Source organism: Anopheles arabiensis, chromosome 2, assembly GCF_016920715.1.
Source record: "Anopheles arabiensis isolate DONGOLA chromosome 2, AaraD3, whole genome shotgun sequence".
In the NCBI taxonomy this organism is placed as follows: Eukaryota; Metazoa; Arthropoda; class Insecta; order Diptera; family Culicidae; genus Anopheles; species Anopheles arabiensis.
The window spans coordinates 51286234-51304283 of record NC_053517.1 but is presented as its reverse complement, the minus strand read 5'-3'; the positions used below and the strand labels follow the sequence as shown (position 1 = coordinate 51304283).

General features: G+C 47.2%; 5 protein-coding genes and 1 long non-coding RNA gene across 6 annotated transcripts; 2 read left to right on the top strand and 4 right to left on the bottom strand.

The window, feature by feature from the left end:
* Window positions 1-18: 18 nt before the first annotated feature.
* On the bottom strand, window positions 19-2527 carry LOC120897444 (zinc finger protein 436-like). The gene is made up of 5 exons (XM_040302360.1): window positions 2106-2527; window positions 1727-2022; window positions 1351-1647; window positions 495-1283; window positions 19-405 (listed from the first exon to the last, which is right to left on the bottom strand). Exons 1-5 carry the CDS (start codon window positions 2347-2349, stop codon window positions 91-93), a joined length of 1941 nt encoding a protein of 646 aa, XP_040158294.1. The 5' UTR covers window positions 2350-2527; the 3' UTR covers window positions 19-90.
* LOC120897459 lies at window positions 871-9335 on the top strand. The gene is made up of 3 exons (XR_005738530.1): window positions 871-962; window positions 1064-1302; window positions 9085-9335. It is a non-coding gene; the product is annotated as an uncharacterized LOC120897459 (long non-coding RNA).
* Window positions 2988-8409, bottom strand: LOC120897448 (UDP-glucuronic acid decarboxylase 1). Its single transcript, XM_040302367.1, has 5 exons — window positions 8349-8409; window positions 7054-7556; window positions 4341-4928; window positions 3973-4239; window positions 2988-3900 (listed from the first exon to the last, which is right to left on the bottom strand). Exons 1-5 carry the CDS (start codon window positions 8407-8409, stop codon window positions 3778-3780), a joined length of 1542 nt encoding a protein of 513 aa, XP_040158301.1. The 3' UTR covers window positions 2988-3777.
* A 314-nt stretch (window positions 9336-9649) lies between the features above and the next one.
* On the bottom strand, window positions 9650-11176 carry LOC120897451 (O-glucosyltransferase rumi homolog). Its single transcript, XM_040302371.1, has 2 exons — window positions 11035-11176; window positions 9650-10958 (listed from the first exon to the last, which is right to left on the bottom strand). The coding sequence occupies exons 1-2, from the start codon at window positions 11174-11176 to the stop codon at window positions 9901-9903; spliced, it is 1200 nt and encodes a 399-aa protein (XP_040158305.1). The 3' UTR covers window positions 9650-9900.
* Window positions 11177-11418: 242 nt separating this feature from the next.
* LOC120897450 (mitochondrial chaperone BCS1) lies at window positions 11419-12925 on the top strand. The gene has a single exon (XM_040302370.1). It carries the CDS (start codon window positions 11580-11582, stop codon window positions 12852-12854), a length of 1275 nt encoding a protein of 424 aa, XP_040158304.1. The 5' UTR covers window positions 11419-11579; the 3' UTR covers window positions 12855-12925.
* Window positions 12926-13004: 79 nt separating this feature from the next.
* Window positions 13005-17785, bottom strand: LOC120897438. The gene is made up of 4 exons (XM_040302345.1): window positions 17571-17785; window positions 14387-17483; window positions 14011-14307; window positions 13005-13916 (listed from the first exon to the last, which is right to left on the bottom strand). The coding sequence occupies exons 1-4, from the start codon at window positions 17607-17609 to the stop codon at window positions 13669-13671; spliced, it is 3681 nt and encodes a 1226-aa protein (XP_040158279.1). The 5' UTR covers window positions 17610-17785; the 3' UTR covers window positions 13005-13668.
* Between the last annotated feature and the right edge of the window lie 265 nt (window positions 17786-18050).

Genomic DNA, 18050 nt, shown 5'->3' with positions numbered 1-18050 from the left:
CGCAATAACCACTCACCGTTTACTGTAGATGTGTGTATACTGAACTGATGGCTCCTGCCGACAGGTGTTTATTTACCACACCACCGATCACTATCGGGGTTGATCTTGTGCTGCATCGGTGGTCAACTGTTGTTGTTGTTGTTCCTCGATGGGCAACTGCTTTTTACGATCTGCCGTATCGTGTAGCTTTCGGTGAACCTGTAACGGTGTTGGCTGCGAAAACGTTTGACCACAGATATCACAGATGTAAGGACGTTCCTTAGTGTGTGACCGGCGATGCCAGTCTAAGGCATTGCGTCGTGCGTAGGCTTTGCCGCAAAACTCGCACGTGTGGGGTTTCTCGCCCGTGTGGCTCAGCATGTGCACGGCGAGATCTTTTCGCGTAATGTGACCCTTATTACAGACCTGCAAATATAAAGAGAGTGACGTAGAACTAGAAGTATGTACGCGCACCATGTGCTTAGGTCGTCAATTTATACTCGACAAACACTTACCTCACAAACGAACGGTCGCTCATTTCGATGTATTCGCATGTGCACGTTGAGATAGCTTTTGGAAGTGAACTGTTTCCCGCACTCCGAGCAAGGATAGCGCGTTATCGCTTCATCCCGCTTGCCATGATGTTGCTGAATATGCGACTGCAGCAGCGAGTTCTTCGTGTACTGCTTGTCGCACTGCTCACAAGCGAACGGTTTCACGCCGAGATGTCTATTTTTGTGATCTAGTAGCGCTTGCTTCGCCTTGAACGATTGCCCACACAGTCCACACTGGAAGTTTCGCTCCGTGTTGTGCGCCCGCCGGTGAGCGGAAAGGTAGCTGCGGTGCTGGAAACCTTTCGAGCAGATGTCGCACGTATATTCGAAGCTGTTTGTGTGCCGAGCCACATGCTCATCGAGCCCGATGCGTGATTTGAACGCTTTGGCGCATCCTTCGAACGTACACTTGAACGGTGCCAGCCGCAGGTGCGTATTTCTGTGCACCGTCAGCTTCTGGCGGGTGCGAAACGTCTTAAAGCAAATCTCGCACGTTTTATCGTTTGGCAAATCTTTTGCCTCGTTCACAGTGGTGGTGCTGCTGGTGGCAACGCCCGCTGCGTCCGACTCGTCAAAGTCAACCATTGAGAAATAGGAATCGCTAGGTTGAAGGCCCGAAATTTCACTACACTGTACGTCGCCGGAGATTTGTTGCGGAGAGGGAAGTTCTTCTGCTGATTGTAACTGCTTCTCTGCTGTGGCATTATAGACGTCCGCGATTATTTCCTGCACGTGCGCTTCGGACAATGACTGAAAAAGGCGTACTGTGGTAAGCAAAGATGATGACACAAGATGGGTTTCTAAGCGATCTCATTACCATTTCTTGATGATCTTCTAGCGTTGTTGTTGGAATGCCAACAAAATCGTCATAACTTAAGTCATCCTCCTGTTCCACTGGCAGTGTTCTGCCGCTATTCATTATATCCTCACCACACGGTACCGCCATTGTAGTGTACGCATTGAAACAGCTTTCATTCGGTTCCGTTGCTTGTGCCACATTCATCGGAACAGCATCGTGAGGTTGCAAATAGTTTGTGCATTCCTGCTGTAGTATGTCGTTTTTTAGTATTCTTGTTCCATTAGTCGGTATTGAGATTTCTAATTCATGTTTTATCTAAAATTGTGAAAGTGAAAGGGTATCAATGTTGCGTACATGGCGGACATTCATCCCAAAGGGAAGGTTGCAAACTAACCACGAGCTCATCGTCGTTGGTCGTAAAATCGAGGTCATCCTTCTGCAAGCTACGAATGATATCGTCGTAATCCTTGCTGAGCTGATTCTTTTCCGACTCATCCATCATAAACTCATTTGCGGAAAAGTTTATGTCGGCCAGCTCGTTGCTCGAATGGATCGACTGATCCGGTTGAATCTGTTGATGACTTTCGAATACGCTATCGACGGATTCCGGCATCTGCACTACTACTGCCGTAGCGTCTAACGTAGTTTTACTGGAGCAAGGGATCGACTGCTGATAATATTGCAGCAGTCCTGTAGGCCAGAGAAGAGAAAAAAGTAAGTAAACGCTGTTGCGTAGATAAAACAATCGTTATTTGGTAGCAAAACTACGTTACCATTGTAATACTCCTGACACTTGAGACTCTGCTGCCGAAAGGCGTAAAACTGTTCCAGCTTGTAGACGCACCCGTTGCATATGAATTTGGAGACATAGCTTGGCTCCAACTCGGATACCTCGATGGAGACGCATTCTCGTATGATTTTCGACAGACTGCGCTGCACACCGCTCGGTGAGGTGATGTACATTCCGAACAATTCTTCACACTTCATTAAGCATAATCTGCATAAAACGTTGTTCATTCTCGACGCTCCATACGATTAGCCGGCTCTGGGAACTTGTTTGGCGGCCGACAAGGTAGCGTTTTGCACTTCACTAAACAGCTGTTGGTATTTTTGTGAATTCTAAACAAAATAGCTGCACAACCAGAGCAACGCAGGATCCCGTTTGTTTGTTTACATTGTAGGGACGTCAACAGGCGGATGTTGTAACAAATTTTAATGACATGTAGCGAAACTAATTGGCTTTAAATATTTACTAAAACATTTGCATCCGATCCTGCAACCGACAAGCATTAATGGTTTTACTACACTTTAATGTATAAAACAAATAAATACATTTTAAATTGTGCTCTGCATCGACCATTGTGCAGAGGGGCGAAAGGCCAACTGACAGTGTTGCCATCGTGCCACAAGCTAACTACAACCCTGCGTGTATTTAAATGTACCGTTATTTTTATGGATGATCTCCTTTGGCTGCGCAGAGACATGTTTAAAATCATAGCAAATCTCAATTGTTCCTTATTCAATTTTCATGTAAGCTTTGTATTTGAAACTGATTTTTCCTGCCTACCAATATTGTCCGTTGTGTTGGAGAGCGAGATAAATAGTTCCTTGTTTTTCTTATGTGATATTTGCTTATAATTAATGAGACCGTATGCTGATGTAGTACACTTTTGTGACATATTTTATTACATATTTATTAGATTCTCAGCGTTCTTATCTAGCTTTCCCGAAACAAAAACACAAATCAAACACAATCCTTACTGTATGCTATACTAAAACCAGACTAGAAGATATTTACATAACAAAAGAGAATAACAATCACTAATAGAGTTCACATTTCACTCTCCAGACGGTGAAGGCAGTCCCGTGCAACTAAGCCATAGATATGAAACATTTGCTGTACCGATTACCATTTTGCGTCATTGGTTCGTTTTTCATTGCGCTATTTCAAACTATTGCACGTGTGGTAATTGACCCTGTTTTCCAAACCGCTTCAGTCGTGTTGTCTGAACAATGAAAACAGTATTTAAATACCAACTAAGATCTTATCGCCTAATTTGAGCCTCCCATGCCATGATTGCGCAGATATTTTAAAATTATGCAGGACTTAAGACATGATTTTTGTATTGTACTACATTCATAGTAAAATAAATGTTAAAGACAGCTTCAATTTTGGAGAATGAAATATTCCACTCTTTCAGAGACAAGTATTTTCTTCGCTTTTGCACACACCAAGCATCAATCAATAGCTGATACTCTCATATTGCTGCACTACTGCATCGTGCCATGCGACATTCGCCAACGATTCGTATCTACAAAGTTCTTCTGCACACTTCCTTTTGGGAAGGTTTTATCAGAGTGCGCACACAACACACGTGCCGATGGAATTAAATCCCATTTGTCTAATCTCGCTCACTAAACCGTGTCACACCACTATCCCCGATATCATAACAAGCTGCGGAACTCGGTCGTCTCAGGGACAAAGATGTTTCGCTGTGAGTGATTTGAGCGCGCCAGCTCCTTGCGGAAATAGTCTATCGTTTTCATGAGTCCTTCTTGTAGCGGTACCTATAACGGGACAGGAAATAAACCGAGCATGAAAAGTTATCCTTCCCATCCGTATTGGCGCCATTCACTTACCCTTGGCTCCCAGTTGATGTATTTCTTAGCCCTCGAGATGTCCGGTTTCCGGCGCTGTGGATCATCCTCGACGGCAGGCAGCTCGATTATTTTACTCTTGCAGCCTACCAAGTCTCGAATAATTTCGGCAAAGTCCTGTATCGTACGTTCGACTGGGTTGCCCAAGTTCACGGGTTGCGTGTAATTGGATGCCATCAGCGATACCAGACCATCAACCAGATCCGAGACGTACTGGAACGATCGTGTCTGCCGGCCGCTACCGTAGATCTGCAAGTTACGTCAGTTGAATACACAACAGCAACACAAATTAATTTTACCTCGCCGAAACCACCAACTCATCAGATTGGTGGGGCCACCAAGAAACCTACCGTGATGGACTGGTTTTGTAGCGCTTGGATGATAAAATTAGACACGACGCGCCCATCATTCATGTGCATCCGCGGTCCGTAGGTGTTGAAGATTCGCGCCACGCGAACATTCACTTTCTCCTGCTTGGCATAGGCGTAGCTCAGCGTTTCCGACACGCGTTTGCCCTCATCGTAGCAGGCGCGTGGTCCGATCGGATTGACATGACCCCAGTACGTTTCGGGCTGTGGATGCACATCGGGATCGCCGTACACTTCGGACGTGCTCGCGATCAGTACCTTGGCGCCGACACGCTTCGCCAAACCGAGCACATTGATCGTACCCAGCGTGTTGGTTTTGATCGTCTTGACCGGATTGTACATGTAGTGCGGGGGGCTGGCGGGGCTGGCCAGATGATAGATTTCGTCCACCTCGATGAACAGTGGATTGACGATGTCGTGATGAATCAGCTCGAAATTTTCATGTCCCAGCCAGTGCTCGACGTTGCGCTTCCGGCCAGTGAAGAAGTTGTCCGCCACGATCACTTCGTGACCTTGCATCATAAGATAATCCACCAGGTGCGATCCAACGAAACCGGCTCCTCCCGTTATCTAAAGAAAGTGAGAGCGATCAAAAGCAGCAATAGGGGTGAGATAGGGAAGGGAAGTGCGTGAGCGTTTGTGCGTGGATCGAATGTACAATAAATTTCTCCTTCATTGCCATACGACACGGTCAATACACGATTGACATTAACCTTGCCAAACATAACTGTACAATGGCTTTGTGACATCATACTCATTTTGATGAGGAGAGGAACGTGGTCCATCATAGTTGCTGTTGAATATGTAAAAGATGTGTTCACTATCAATCGATTCGTCATAAAATATACGAATTTTATTGAAATTATTAAACCACCGTCCAAAACAGCATAATCGGCACAGTAGACGATGTCGCAATAGTTTGCAGCATTCGACGAAGAAGGTCGTTTGTTGCAGACATATTAGGTGCTTTATAACATCGTTTCAAGTTTTTTTTTTATATGACACGCTATAAATTAGATTTGCATATTACTACATTATCAATGAATTTTCAAGAAATTCTGTCAATTTATGTGACCAATTTCGTAGCAGAATATTTAGAATATAACGCCACAGTGTTGAATTTGTATGGGCAGTAGGTTCTTTTTATGTTTTGGTGTACGGTTATTTGCATGAAAATGTTGTTCCGCAATAATCTATTTTTAAAAAATTATCCTTCTCCAGAACTGGGCAAAGTTTTACGAATTTCTAGCATTCCTTATCTCACACAAAACTCGTGTTCAATGACGTTTTTTTAAGCAGTACACATTATGAGATAAAATGGAAATCAAAATAAAGCAAAGCATCGCTAACATCAGTTGTTTGAGCAGCTATATTTTTACGTTTCATGCAAGGTTTGTCCGTGTATGAATGTGAGCAAGGTCAAGGGCGTTCTGAAAGTACACAGTTGCATCAATATTTTGCTGACTATGACAAAAACTGCGTTCCAGATTTACGCTACCGACATACCCAAAGACAGTACCATAGCTTTTAACGGTATCTTTTTTAATTAAACGTTGCTTTAACTGCTCGTCCAGGTCACCAGCATTGACCAGCAGGTGGGCTCTAGAAGGTACGCGTAACTAAGGCACAGCTGGCAACATTCTCGTAAAAGTTAATAATGCTTTCAACCTTGATATGTATGAGATCGCTGAACAAAACTGCAAGTCAATGTTTATGTTTGAGACTTGGACAACGACGAAACGTACGTATGTCGGATGAAACAGACTTTTCGATCAACCCCGATCGATGACGAAAAGACGATAGGAAAGGAACTGTTTAACACGTGTACGGTAAAATAGAGCACTCATGTTACGTGCCAAAAAGATGACTGCGATAAAAACTAGCCCCACAAGCGACACGACAGTTCCGAGAGGAGTTCGCCCATGTCTTCGCTCCATCTCAGTCAACACTAAAAGGTGAGCGTGTTGCCATAAGAGCTTATGTGAGCTAATGACAAAGATACGACCGGCGGGTGTGAAACCATCAGTAACATGACGATTGTTTTGTACACACTCACACACACACACACACCGAACGGGAGTTTACTTTGCTTTACATGCCTTGCAGCATGGAAGCACAATTATGCTTAAATGATTACTGGGTATCGTTGCATAATCGGTCCGTCCACCCATTTACGGTGGCATCATATGTGGATTTTAGACACTGGTCCATTGAATGTGTCAAAACTTCCTTTACGTGGCACGCACCTCCGCTCCTACTGATCGCTATCCACTTCGTCTAAAGTGGCGCACAAGTTTGCTTAGCCTGTCCGTACTCGATCCTTGCCTCGGTTCGGCCCAAGTATGCTTTAAAGTGTTGGACACCAATCACGTAGACAGTTCCATCACATTTCGGCAAATATTGTCACAAGAGTTAACAGTGCCCAGCCAATGAAAACGCACCATTGGCCAAGCTCTAGGCAATTGTTTGAAAGATTCATTGTTCAGTGTTAAAGCAAAGAAAAGGAAGCCCGTATTGTCACTTAAGACCTCTTGACTATATCAAGGGTTGTACAATAAAATGTTAATAGCTTTAGACAATGTCGTTTTGAATGTTTAGATCATTAACTCTGTTATTGTTTTAATGTTAATGGAGTATGTTTTACCTGTAACCGTACATGTAAATGTGCTCATGATATGCCCGCTTACACACTTACCAGTATCCGTTTGCGATTTTTGTAGTTTAAAAAGGTTACATCGGGATATTTGCGCGGTATCCGACCCTCCAGCTCCTGTATCTTCCGTTCCAGCTCCAGTATCTGTCGCTTCGCCTCGTGTAGCTCATTCAGCCGAGATTCGCGATCGAGATCATCCGGACCGAGATCGTTGAGCGAAGGTACATGGTGCCGTTTTTGTGCACTGCCTGCCACAAAAGCTCCTTTGCGTAGGGGCGGCCGTTGGGGTTTGCTTTGCGCCAGCACTAGCTCAACATCATCGAGCGGCCCTGGTCGACCGGCAGCAGCATCGTTCGGCTGTTGCTTCTGGCCGCTTCGATCGGCCACTGACAACACCAACCGTTCGGGCGATGGACCAGCGCGGCGGTGCTCCTGATCGATAGCTGCATTATCTTCCCCTCCGATGACACTACTATCACCGTCATCGTAAGCGTAGTGTGATACCCCGTTTGTTGGGCTGCCCCATGATTTGTACAAACAAATCACTGCACAGGAAACGGTTTGGCGGCGGAAAATAGAACCAGAAGGGAATGGGAAAAGAACCATCATAATGTGTTTAAGGTGAGCGGGGGTTTAAAACTAAGTATCCCGCCAAAGAAAAGGCTAATGAGGAGAATTCTTCCAAGCAATATGTACACATATGTTACGCAGTATTGCACAAACAAAATGCACGATACAGCCAGCAATATGTAATGTTTGCTGTTGACGAAATGTAAACAATGACCGAAGTGTGGCTGTGTCAGCATACTTGAGCATAGCGTGAACCCTTATCCTAAATAGCACCATGGTAACGGCAACGCAATCGCACACTTTCACTGGAAGTAGATGTTGCAGCAGGCGGAGAACTCGCACACCCACAGAGATTCCACATATCTGGCACCACTGTTGGCCAGAATAGACGATTTCAGTTATTCACAACCGTCACATTACATTAGCTACAGCGCAGTAAATGTTTACAAAAAAAGATAATAATCACTGTTCTTGGATAGCAGTTCTGTGCAAGTCCTCTAAAGCCGTGTCTTGCCTCACGCACGGGTTAGCATACACGGGAAACACAAGCTATTGTCACTGCACCGTATATTCTGGTTTTGATTTGACGAAGGCAACGTTATATGTTGAAAATTGTTGCTTATTTGAACAGTTTGCAACACGAAACGCCTAGTCCAGGGTCTTTATAAAATCAATCAAAGAACAACTCGGGAAAGGCACGCAGATCAAACGCGAATGTACACCGAGCCACCGGAACGGCATACCGTTTCCCTTTACAAAACACCTACCGAGCACGATCGTCACTCCGAACGCTAGGAACTGCTTCATCTTTCTCTTCGAAAACACCATGATCACTCGGTGGTTAAGCGAAAAATTCGTCCAAAAACTCCACCGCCCGCAGCACAGGCAGTCTATCGCTGTTTTGACATGTTTATTTTGTCACTTTCCACCTAGTGTCAGGGGAGGAAAGCTACGCGCCTGTGCGCTGGTAGTGGTGTAGTGGTGCCGTCCGACCGCACACAGCACCAGAGCAACCGCAATGGCGAATGTGTTTTTGTGCCGTTTACGCCAATCTGGCAGAGCGAGATGCAACAACAAACACAGAGATCAGCTGTCATTCGTGCTCAATACGCTAACTCTACTCAAGCGCCATTTACACACGCCAGAAAGCTCACGAAAAAGTTACAAGAAAAGTGGTTGGAGCGGCGTGGGTGGGGTGGGGTAGCAAGTATATTGGATGTAATTTATGCGGTAAAGAAAGTGCATGCTTATTTAAAATGATCCAAGTCATCTTTTTGCTAAAAAAGAATGGTAACCATCCAACCAAGGTCCTTTCAAAAATGCATATTTGCATGTTTCAATCTGTCGGTCACTGAGTCAGCCAACATTGTCCCAGAAAGCAAGCTCATTTCGTAATGATACCGGTTTCGGGATTCAAAGTGGCTCATTTTTTTTGTTTGATGCGAACCCGCCAAGTTTGCTCACAAAAGCGCCGCCGGTAAAACTAGTTTTTTTTTTTTGCAGTTTTACGAAACTCCTAGGCATGGTGATGGTGGCTTCGAAATGTGATATGAAGCACGCAAAGTTTTCAATGCAACCAAACATTTGCATATATACTTTTTGAAGGTTAGACACGGGCGGTTCAAACAAGACTGTATCCAATATCATCTCAAAAGGCATTATTCGCGAAAAGGAGATCTATTTTAACACAATTGATACAAATACAGATGAAAAGATGGAACATAAATAAATCATTTTACCTCATATCTTACCTACCTATCTTCTCTTCATACCGTGTTTTGGAAATGTTTTATATAACTGTCTAATACTTTCATGTAATCGTTACCGGTGCGTTGGAGACTATCGTGGAAACGCAGCCGTTCACGTGTGACGTGAACCATTTCACTCAACCATTAATTGAGGGATCACGACCAAATATCTCTCTGCGGATCAGTAAAAATGCAGCAGTAAGAGACGTTTTTTTTTTCATTCCGGTGAAACGGCCGTTGGGCATATTTCAAGCAAAAACGATGTTTTTAGGAGTGTAAATTTCTCAACGAATGGCCACAAAGAAGTAATACATCTGATGTAACCTTTCATTCATTGCGCGGTTAGGAATGTTTGGCCATGCAATCCTTGCTACATCAATTTATTTGAAAGCATTGATTCATAATGCTTTTTCACTTCCCTTTCGAACCGCTGGGGGAGGGCTTATCAAATGAAATCTTGCGTTGAATTACATCTACTGCGTGTACAGACTTTGTCAGAGAGTGTCTTCTTGTTACCTGCAGCAAATTGTCACAAACATAATACCGTTCATTCGTTTTTGATCATGTCGCTTCATACTTCAATTAAAGTGAAATCGCGCTCTACTGTATAGCGTATCAACTTGCCGTATCGCTTTAGCAGCTTCTTCCAGTAACACTCTACATCCGCCATGCGCAGATGGTTCCAAATGTGTTCATATCCTCTCTCGGCAATGGCACGCGCCAACTGATCGTGCTCGTGAAAGAATGTTATCAAAGCTTCCAGCTCCTCCGGGGTGCTGCGAACCGGGACGGGCACGTAGTGTACCCACGGTTTGAGCGAGGGATAGAAAAACTCTTGCCACTCATCGCCCACGTGAAATACGAGCGAACGGCACAGGAAAAGGTGTTTAAAGCGAAAGCTAGCCGCTACACCGCGAAAGTTGAACAGAAAACGATAGCGGCAGTGCTCCTCCAGCGTCACTTCCCGGGCTGGTTCCGCGTTCAGTGTGTCCTGTGGTGATTTCCAGGCCTGATTTTTCGTGTACTGCGCATCGACGAGCGATGGTTGTGCGCGGGAGAGTAGCACCAGCGGGTCACGTTCATCCGATGTGCGCGACCCGCGGAAGAAAGCTTTCGGTTCCTTCGCTTCCCAGTCCGCACTTGCTTTCGTAATGGTTTGCCGATGCAGATCCCACCGCCCGAGACCGGTCGGATAGAGCGCAATAGCGGGGCCACCTTCCCAAAACGCCCACGCCGGATACATTATGTCGAGGTATTCAGCCGTCTTGCTGAACGAAAGTACGGGGATCTTTTCCTTGCTCCAGTGTCGATGGATCTGGGGCCAGTCGCGGCAGTTCACGATCAAATCCATATCGGGCAGGAGCGGCAACAGTGGTTTTACGAAGTGCTCCACGCCAGAACATCGGGCCGGAAACATGCATTCCCGTTGCCGGTACAGCTTATGGCCGATCACCTGATAGTGGGTTCCGTACTGTTTGGCTCGATTTATCATTTCCTTTGTGATGCCGTGTGCTTTGAACGGTTTCAGGTCCGCCTTCAGCACGTCCGCATGACAGTTGCAATTGGTACTGTTGCAGGCAACGTAACCTGCCAGGGCCGTTTCGATTGCGTTGAAATATTTGTTGTAATCTACGGATAAAAGAACGAAACTAAGGTAGCCACAGAAACAAATGCAAATTGAGCGATAAGCGCCCGCCCACTATACCTGCCGAGTAAAGGCTTCGGCCAGTTGTACTTTCTTCCGGATCCGTGCATTGCTCCTTGGCCATACACATTCCTTCGTCGGAGGTGTTGCTTTGGACCACGCTGAGACTTAAACATATCACTATGCCTTTAATAAAATGCATGTTCGTTGCTGGAACTTAACCTGGCAGTCTTGAGCTATTGCGTGCAGAGAGATACTCGTTGCAGATCTTTAAATTAGGCTAAAATTGTACTACATGCTGGAAGTGCGTAATCCGAGCGAGATTGTTGATGTTTACGTGCTGACCTTCTGTAACTGTCAGTGAAGCTGTTGACAGCGGGAAGCGGCTTTTTCTACATTTTTTTTTAAACTCCGCTTGCTTATTTATCAGCCGGTTTGTTGTGATCCGGTGATTCTGACGTTTATCGAACGCAGATGCGTGCAGAAGAGTGCAAGTGTGGCATGGACCGAAACGGTGTCAAGCATCCGTGTTAAATTTACATTTTTACTCTACAAACGAGCATTTGTACATGGTTTCGCACTAACGACGGGCAACGGCAGACAGGATGACGATAGCGGAGTATATCGGTGCGCTTTCGGAGAATCCCTATTTCGGGGCCGGCTTCGGTTTGTTCGGGGTCGGTGCCGGAGCAGCAATGTTACGTAAAGGGATGCAGGGAGCAATGATTTTGTTCCGGCGGCACTACATGATTACGCTCGAGGTACCGTGCCGAGACAAATCGTACCAGTGGCTGCTGCAGTGGATCACACAGAAGGGAGCCCGACAAACGCAGCATCTCAGCGTGGAGACGTCCTTTGAGCAGCGCGACACGGGACACATCAAAACGCGGTACGACTTTATACCCTCCGTCGGTACGCACATCATGCGGTACGGCGGCACCTGGATAAAGGTGGACCGTGCCCGGGAGCAGCACACGCTCGACCTGCACATGGGCGTACCCTGGGAAACGGTACAGCTGACCGCATTCGGTAGGGATAAGAATTTGTACTTTAAAATTCTTGAGGAGGCCCGGCAGCTGGCGCTGAAAAACACGGAAGGAAAGACGATCATGTACACGGCGATGGGCTCGGAATGGCGACCCTTCGGACATCCGCGCAAACGACGTCCCATCGGTTCGGTGGTGCTTGACGAAGGTGTTTCCGAGCGCATATTGCGCGACTGCCGGGAGTTTATCAAAAACCCGCAATGGTACTCGGACCGTGGAATACCTTACCGGCGAGGATATCTGCTGCACGGGCCGCCCGGTTGCGGCAAATCCAGCTTCATCACTGCACTGGCCGGCGAAATCGAGTTCGGCATCTGTCTGCTAAACCTGTCCGAACGTGGCCTGACCGACGATCGATTAAATCACCTGATGAACGTGGCACCCCAGCAGTCGATCATACTGCTTGAGGACATCGATGCGGCGTTCGTATCGCGTCAGGACACGCTGCAGCAGAAGGCCGCCTACGAAGGGCTGAACCGTGTCACCTTTAGCGGGCTGCTAAACTGCCTCGACGGTGTTGCATCCACCGAGGCACGCATCGTCTTCATGACGACAAACTACCTCGAGCGGCTCGATCCAGCACTCATACGGCCCGGCAGAGTCGATGTGAAGGAATACGTGGGTCACTGTTCACGCCACCAGCTCGAGCAAATGTTCCGCCGCTTCTACACCGGCACGGACGCGGAGGCAAATGCTCGCATCTTTGCGGAGCGCGTAGCGGCCGACGGGCGCAACGTAAGCCCGGCACAGATCCAGGGCTACTTCATGGTGCACAAAATGTCCGATCAGCAAACCGTGCTCGATAATGTGCAGCAAATATGGGACAGCACGTAAGCGGGCGGGGGCTGGGGGTTAAAGAGGTTCTAACTTTACCGTTAATAAAACTGCACATCTTTGCCAACGGTCATGCGTTTGCGTCAAGCATATTTCTTTCCGCGAGAAGTGATTCGGCTGCGTAGTCATCAGAATTGGGTACAAACTGGCAACATTTTGATAATTTCATTGAGATTTAATTATTATTCTTTGAACATGCTGCTACTTCTAGTAATCGTTTGCTTGCCGGGCCATAGTTTCGCACGTGAAAGGATGTACTCCGATACACAAAACAAGGTTCAAGTAGTCCAAATTGTGCTCTTGAAATGTTCTTTTTCTTGCGATCATCTTCTCTAACGTTACTTCCTCGCATGACGTACATAATCTATCTAAGAATCATTTGATTGATATTAGTTGACAAAAATCAATCCATTTAATGGTTATTTAAATGATCCCACCTGGTTCGAAAAGATGCATGAGAACATATTTGAATTTTCTATTTAAATAATTGTACCAACAAAATTAAAGGCTTGCAAAATGAAGCATATTACTGTGCCACTAAGGTTTGAAGTTAGCTTTTTCACTACTAAAACAATAAATATTCAAATATTTTCCATTTTAAATAGCTAGCAGGTAATTAGCTAACGTGATTTATAAAATAAACTGTGCAACGTGCGCGCTTATAACCTTCCACTGCACTCTGCTGTGTGCATCCAATCTGGAAGGTGGAAGATAGATAAAACCAGAACAATCATACGGGATTATAAACCTCGCGCATAAGTCTGTGACCATCGTAATGAGCCGTACCACAAGCGTAGTTTAGCGTCGGCAGTGCTCAAGCAGAGAACGGAGAGATCCATCTAAATTTGTCCTTCGATGATGCATCGTGCAAATCTTTCGACGCGATATCAAAATGGTAAAAGTTACATTCGATCTTGTTAGCGCAATGATTACCAAAGTGACATATTTTCGGATGAAGGAACTGACACTGAGTATTGACGCAGTTAGGGTAGAACTTGCAGACGGGCGGCAGCGGTTTTGCGCTGATCGTTTTGTAGTTTTGCACCGGCACGACGGATGATGCTGCAAGTTACGGGAGGGAAAAGGAACATATTAGAACGTGGGTAACGTTAAGACGCTGAGAGAAGCGACCCACAGCCGCAGTCTAAACGCTTACCTATCGGTGGTGCCGACCGACCGCCCGATGTGCCCGAGGATGCGCTTTTCGAGTGCATAAAATTGCAGTCCAACCGGTGGCAGGTTTGATCGTATTTGCACATTGGATGGAGATACAGGCACTTGTCGCCAAACTTGCAGCTTGGAAATGCTTTGCAAGGAGTGTTGGGATGAAGAAACTCGCAGGCATCGCCCTGGCGACAGTTGGGGAAATATTTGCAGCGCTCTTTCATTGTGCCCCCTCCGGCCAATTTGTTACTCTTGCCATCCACACCGGGCAATGAAACGGCACTAAGCACTGCAATGGATAAAACGTTGTGGTGAAAATTAACAAAAAAAAACATCGCTATAATACAGTACACGAGCCAGTTACTTACATGGGGGAATATCGTCGAATTTACGACTAGATTCTAGCTTCTTAATTTTTCTTCCGGGTGATTTTGGTCTACCCTCGCGGCTGTCTCGCCGTTCTCCTTCGCGTTCCCATTCGCGTCGCGGCTCTTTTCGCTGTTCGTCACTGTCCCGCGAAGGGCTACGTTGCGCGCGATGTTCCTCTCTGCTGCGGGCCCTTCTGTCACGATGGTGATGATGGTGATAATCGTCGTCGCTGTCATGCCGCTCGTCCTCGTCGGTAAGATCGAACTGAATGGGAGAAACTCGCTTTCGCTTGCGGGACGACGGTTCCATTTTGTCGTAATCCGACTTCGACATGTAGATCGGCGACGAGGACACACTGTCGTCCATGAGCTCTTTCGTGCGCTGCAGCAGAAGCTCGTTCAGCTGATTCGGTGAGCTGGAGACATTGCGGGAAGCGTCGACTCGTTTGGACCGGGAGTGGACAGGGGAGGTACGAGTTTCTTTTGGCGTCCGTGGACGCTCCGGGCTGAGCGATGGTGTCCGATCACGCGACACCTCTGGTTGGTTACTGCGCGAGGATCGAGTATTGGTTTTGGGTGATTTCTGAGATTTTGACACGAAAGCGCCATTGCCGTGAGAAGAACCACGTGGAGCAGCATTAGAGGGTGGAGTCGGCGAGGAAGGTTTCTTACTAACCGGTTTCGATGCCGCTGCAGCTACAACAAGCTTTTCGCTGAATCGTTCTTTGCGTTTCTTGAGCGTCTCTTCCATCTCTTTGGAATCTCTTGGATTGGGCGACTTTCTGAGTGGCTCGCGTGTTCCAGCTTTGAATCCAATCCGATCTTTCACCGACATTCTTCCCTTCGTGTGTAGTCCTTCGGCCAATGCTGGTGGCGGCGGTGGCGTATGGCTTGGCGATACTTCTCTATCATCGGACGACTTGAAGGCTCCATCCAAGGTAACTACGAACTTTGTATCCTTGGTCGCGACTGCAGCCAGCTCTTGCTCCGCAATTGCTGCATCTTCTTCCGAAACGGCCATTTCCATTGGATAGTCATGCGAAACGGATGGTTTCGGAGCGCTGTATTCGTTCTGAAGAATTTCCTTAAATTCTTCGTCCACATCGCAATCCTCCATTAACACCTGGTTTGTTATGTCCACCTCATGCACCTCCTCCTCCTCATCCTGCTCCTCCTCTTCCGCTCTTCCTCGATCGCGCAGTGCTGCGCAGTGCGTGTCTGTAATGCGCTCATATTGAACGTCCTTCACCGGAGGATGACCGATCGCAATGCCAGGAATTTCGATCACAAGCTTGCGCTTCATATCCGTTCGATGGATGCTGTTCTCGATGGCAGTGTTATCAATAGTTTTCTTTAGATTTGCTACCGTCGATCGCTGCGCTTCGGCCATCGCTTTGAGCAGTAGATTCTTGCTTGGCTGGGTCGCCTTCGGTACCACGGGACGCGGCTGCACTTTTATAACGCTCGCCACTGGCACCTCGATAATGTCCTCGTTGTATTCCGGTTTCGGTGGCAGCACAATTACCCGTGAGCCGACACGACCACGCACAGTATCGGTGCCATTCTTAACGCGACCCCCAGAACCGGAACGATCCCGGTTGCTGTTGTCGCGAATCCATTCGCGACTGCGCGATCGCTCCCGAGGACGTGATTTGCGTCCGATCGGCTGATCATCTATACGTTCGCGATCGCGATCCCGATCGCGGTCGACACGCCGAAAATTTGTCTCCCGTGATCTGGCTCGGGTGGCGTCCGTGCGTGAGATGGGTGGTAAGCGTGGCGGAGGAGACCTGGTGTCGCGGTGATTCGCTTCACGGTCGCTTTCCCTTTGACGATAATGGGGATCTCCCCTTGTGGTGGGAGGCGGGCGCGCCCTGTTTTTTGATGCCGACTGCTCTTCCGCCGCCTCCTTGCGCCGGAATAAAGGGACGTAGATTTCTCTCTCCTCGCGCCTATGTGCGGATAGGCTTATGATCGTACTTTTCGTACCTGAGGTACCAGCACTGGATGAACTTCCCGCTTTGTTAGTCTCTTTTGAGGATGATTCCCGTGCATCTTTCGTTTCATAGCTCGCACCTTTCTCGCGCTCAGACGTCGCGGTGGAGTTTTTTGTTCCCAGCCGATCTAAAACGGATCGTTTTTTGGCGCCTGCTTGTTGAGCATCCGTTGACCGTGAAGAGGCTGGTGGCGTGGTGCTTCGTGTTGGCGGCGTTTGTTTTATGACGGGCTCCTCGGGACCCATCGTTATTCGTTGCCTGGGTTTGGTCGCAGTACTTTCTGCTGATTTGTTAGGTCGCGTTGACGCTGGTTGAATGGATCGAGCTCGCGGTGGGAGCAGATCGTCCTCGCTTGCCTTCAGAAGCAGCAAATCCTCATTATCGTCATCCGAGATGTCGGTGCCGAGCGATTTCAGGTGGCGCTTTGCCGCACTGATTCTTTCCTCTATTTCCTTCAATTCGCACAGCTCTTTGTGATGCTTCTGGACAACGCTGGCACTGGCCAGCTCGGCAATCGACGGTGGGAGATCCGTAATTTTTGGCGGAGTTTTGCTTTTCGTTCGGTCTTCCGACTCGGATCGCTCGGGCGGCTGTTTCTTCGCGACCGGTGCACTGTCCGATTCGAGCGACTTTTTTGCCTTTTCTATGTACTGGTGTGCGAATACTTCTGTAATGGAGCTTGCCGGCAGTGCCACTGCCGGTCTTGGAGGCGTATTGTCCTCTGTTTCACTCCTGCGGCTGGAGGCATCGGCCGCATCCTCCCCGTCGGTGCTACGATCCCGCCGCTTCAATTTCTTATCTTTCCGCTTCTTGTCCTTCTTTTTGTCGTCCACCTCGGAGGATTTCCTTTTGGCGACTTCCTTCGACTTTGCCGCAACCGTGGCCGGTAGTGTCACTTCCTGCAACTTCTGCAGCACCTGATGCAGCCAATTCACAAATATCTCCGTCTGAGCACCAAGAAACAGTGACAGATCATCGACCATCTGCTGCCGGGAGCGCTTGTTTGCCACCATGATCATCACGTAATCCGGCAGCTCGTCGTCGATGTATCCGCTCGCCGATCCGGTGCCAAGCTCGATCAGCTTTGCCTTCACGGCACTCTGCAAAACAGCGTGCAAAGAAATTTGTGTAAATATCTTACGCTGATCCAAGCAGAGCGTATGTCAACCCAATTTGCCCACACTTACCCTCATTTTCTGACCAATTTCTGTGCCTAAGTTATCCATGATGCTGCGATAGTAATTAACCAAACCAACAGTTGTGTAATATGCCTGCTGAAAGGAGAATATCCAGAACTTCCTGGTTTGGTATTTAATAAGTGCTATTTAATATAGCCAAAAGCGCAAGTAAACAGACGAGGCTGATAAATCGACATGGAAATTTTCGCTAGTGATGGGCCGATTGATTTTGCACCGCGATTTGACATCGGAATGATTCCGATCCGATCCGCCAGCAAATGGAACAGGAACTATCCATGCATCGTTTTTTGGTATTTTTTTAAATGAGCCGTTACTATTGCGCAAATTACAAACTCGAGCACAAAAAATGTTTTTACAGACCTAGACATTTGAGATAAAATAGAACCATGCTAAAGAATATAAGTAAAGTACAGTGGAGCGCCGTTTATCTCGGTTCATCGGAACACGACCTCACCCGGACTTGTGAAT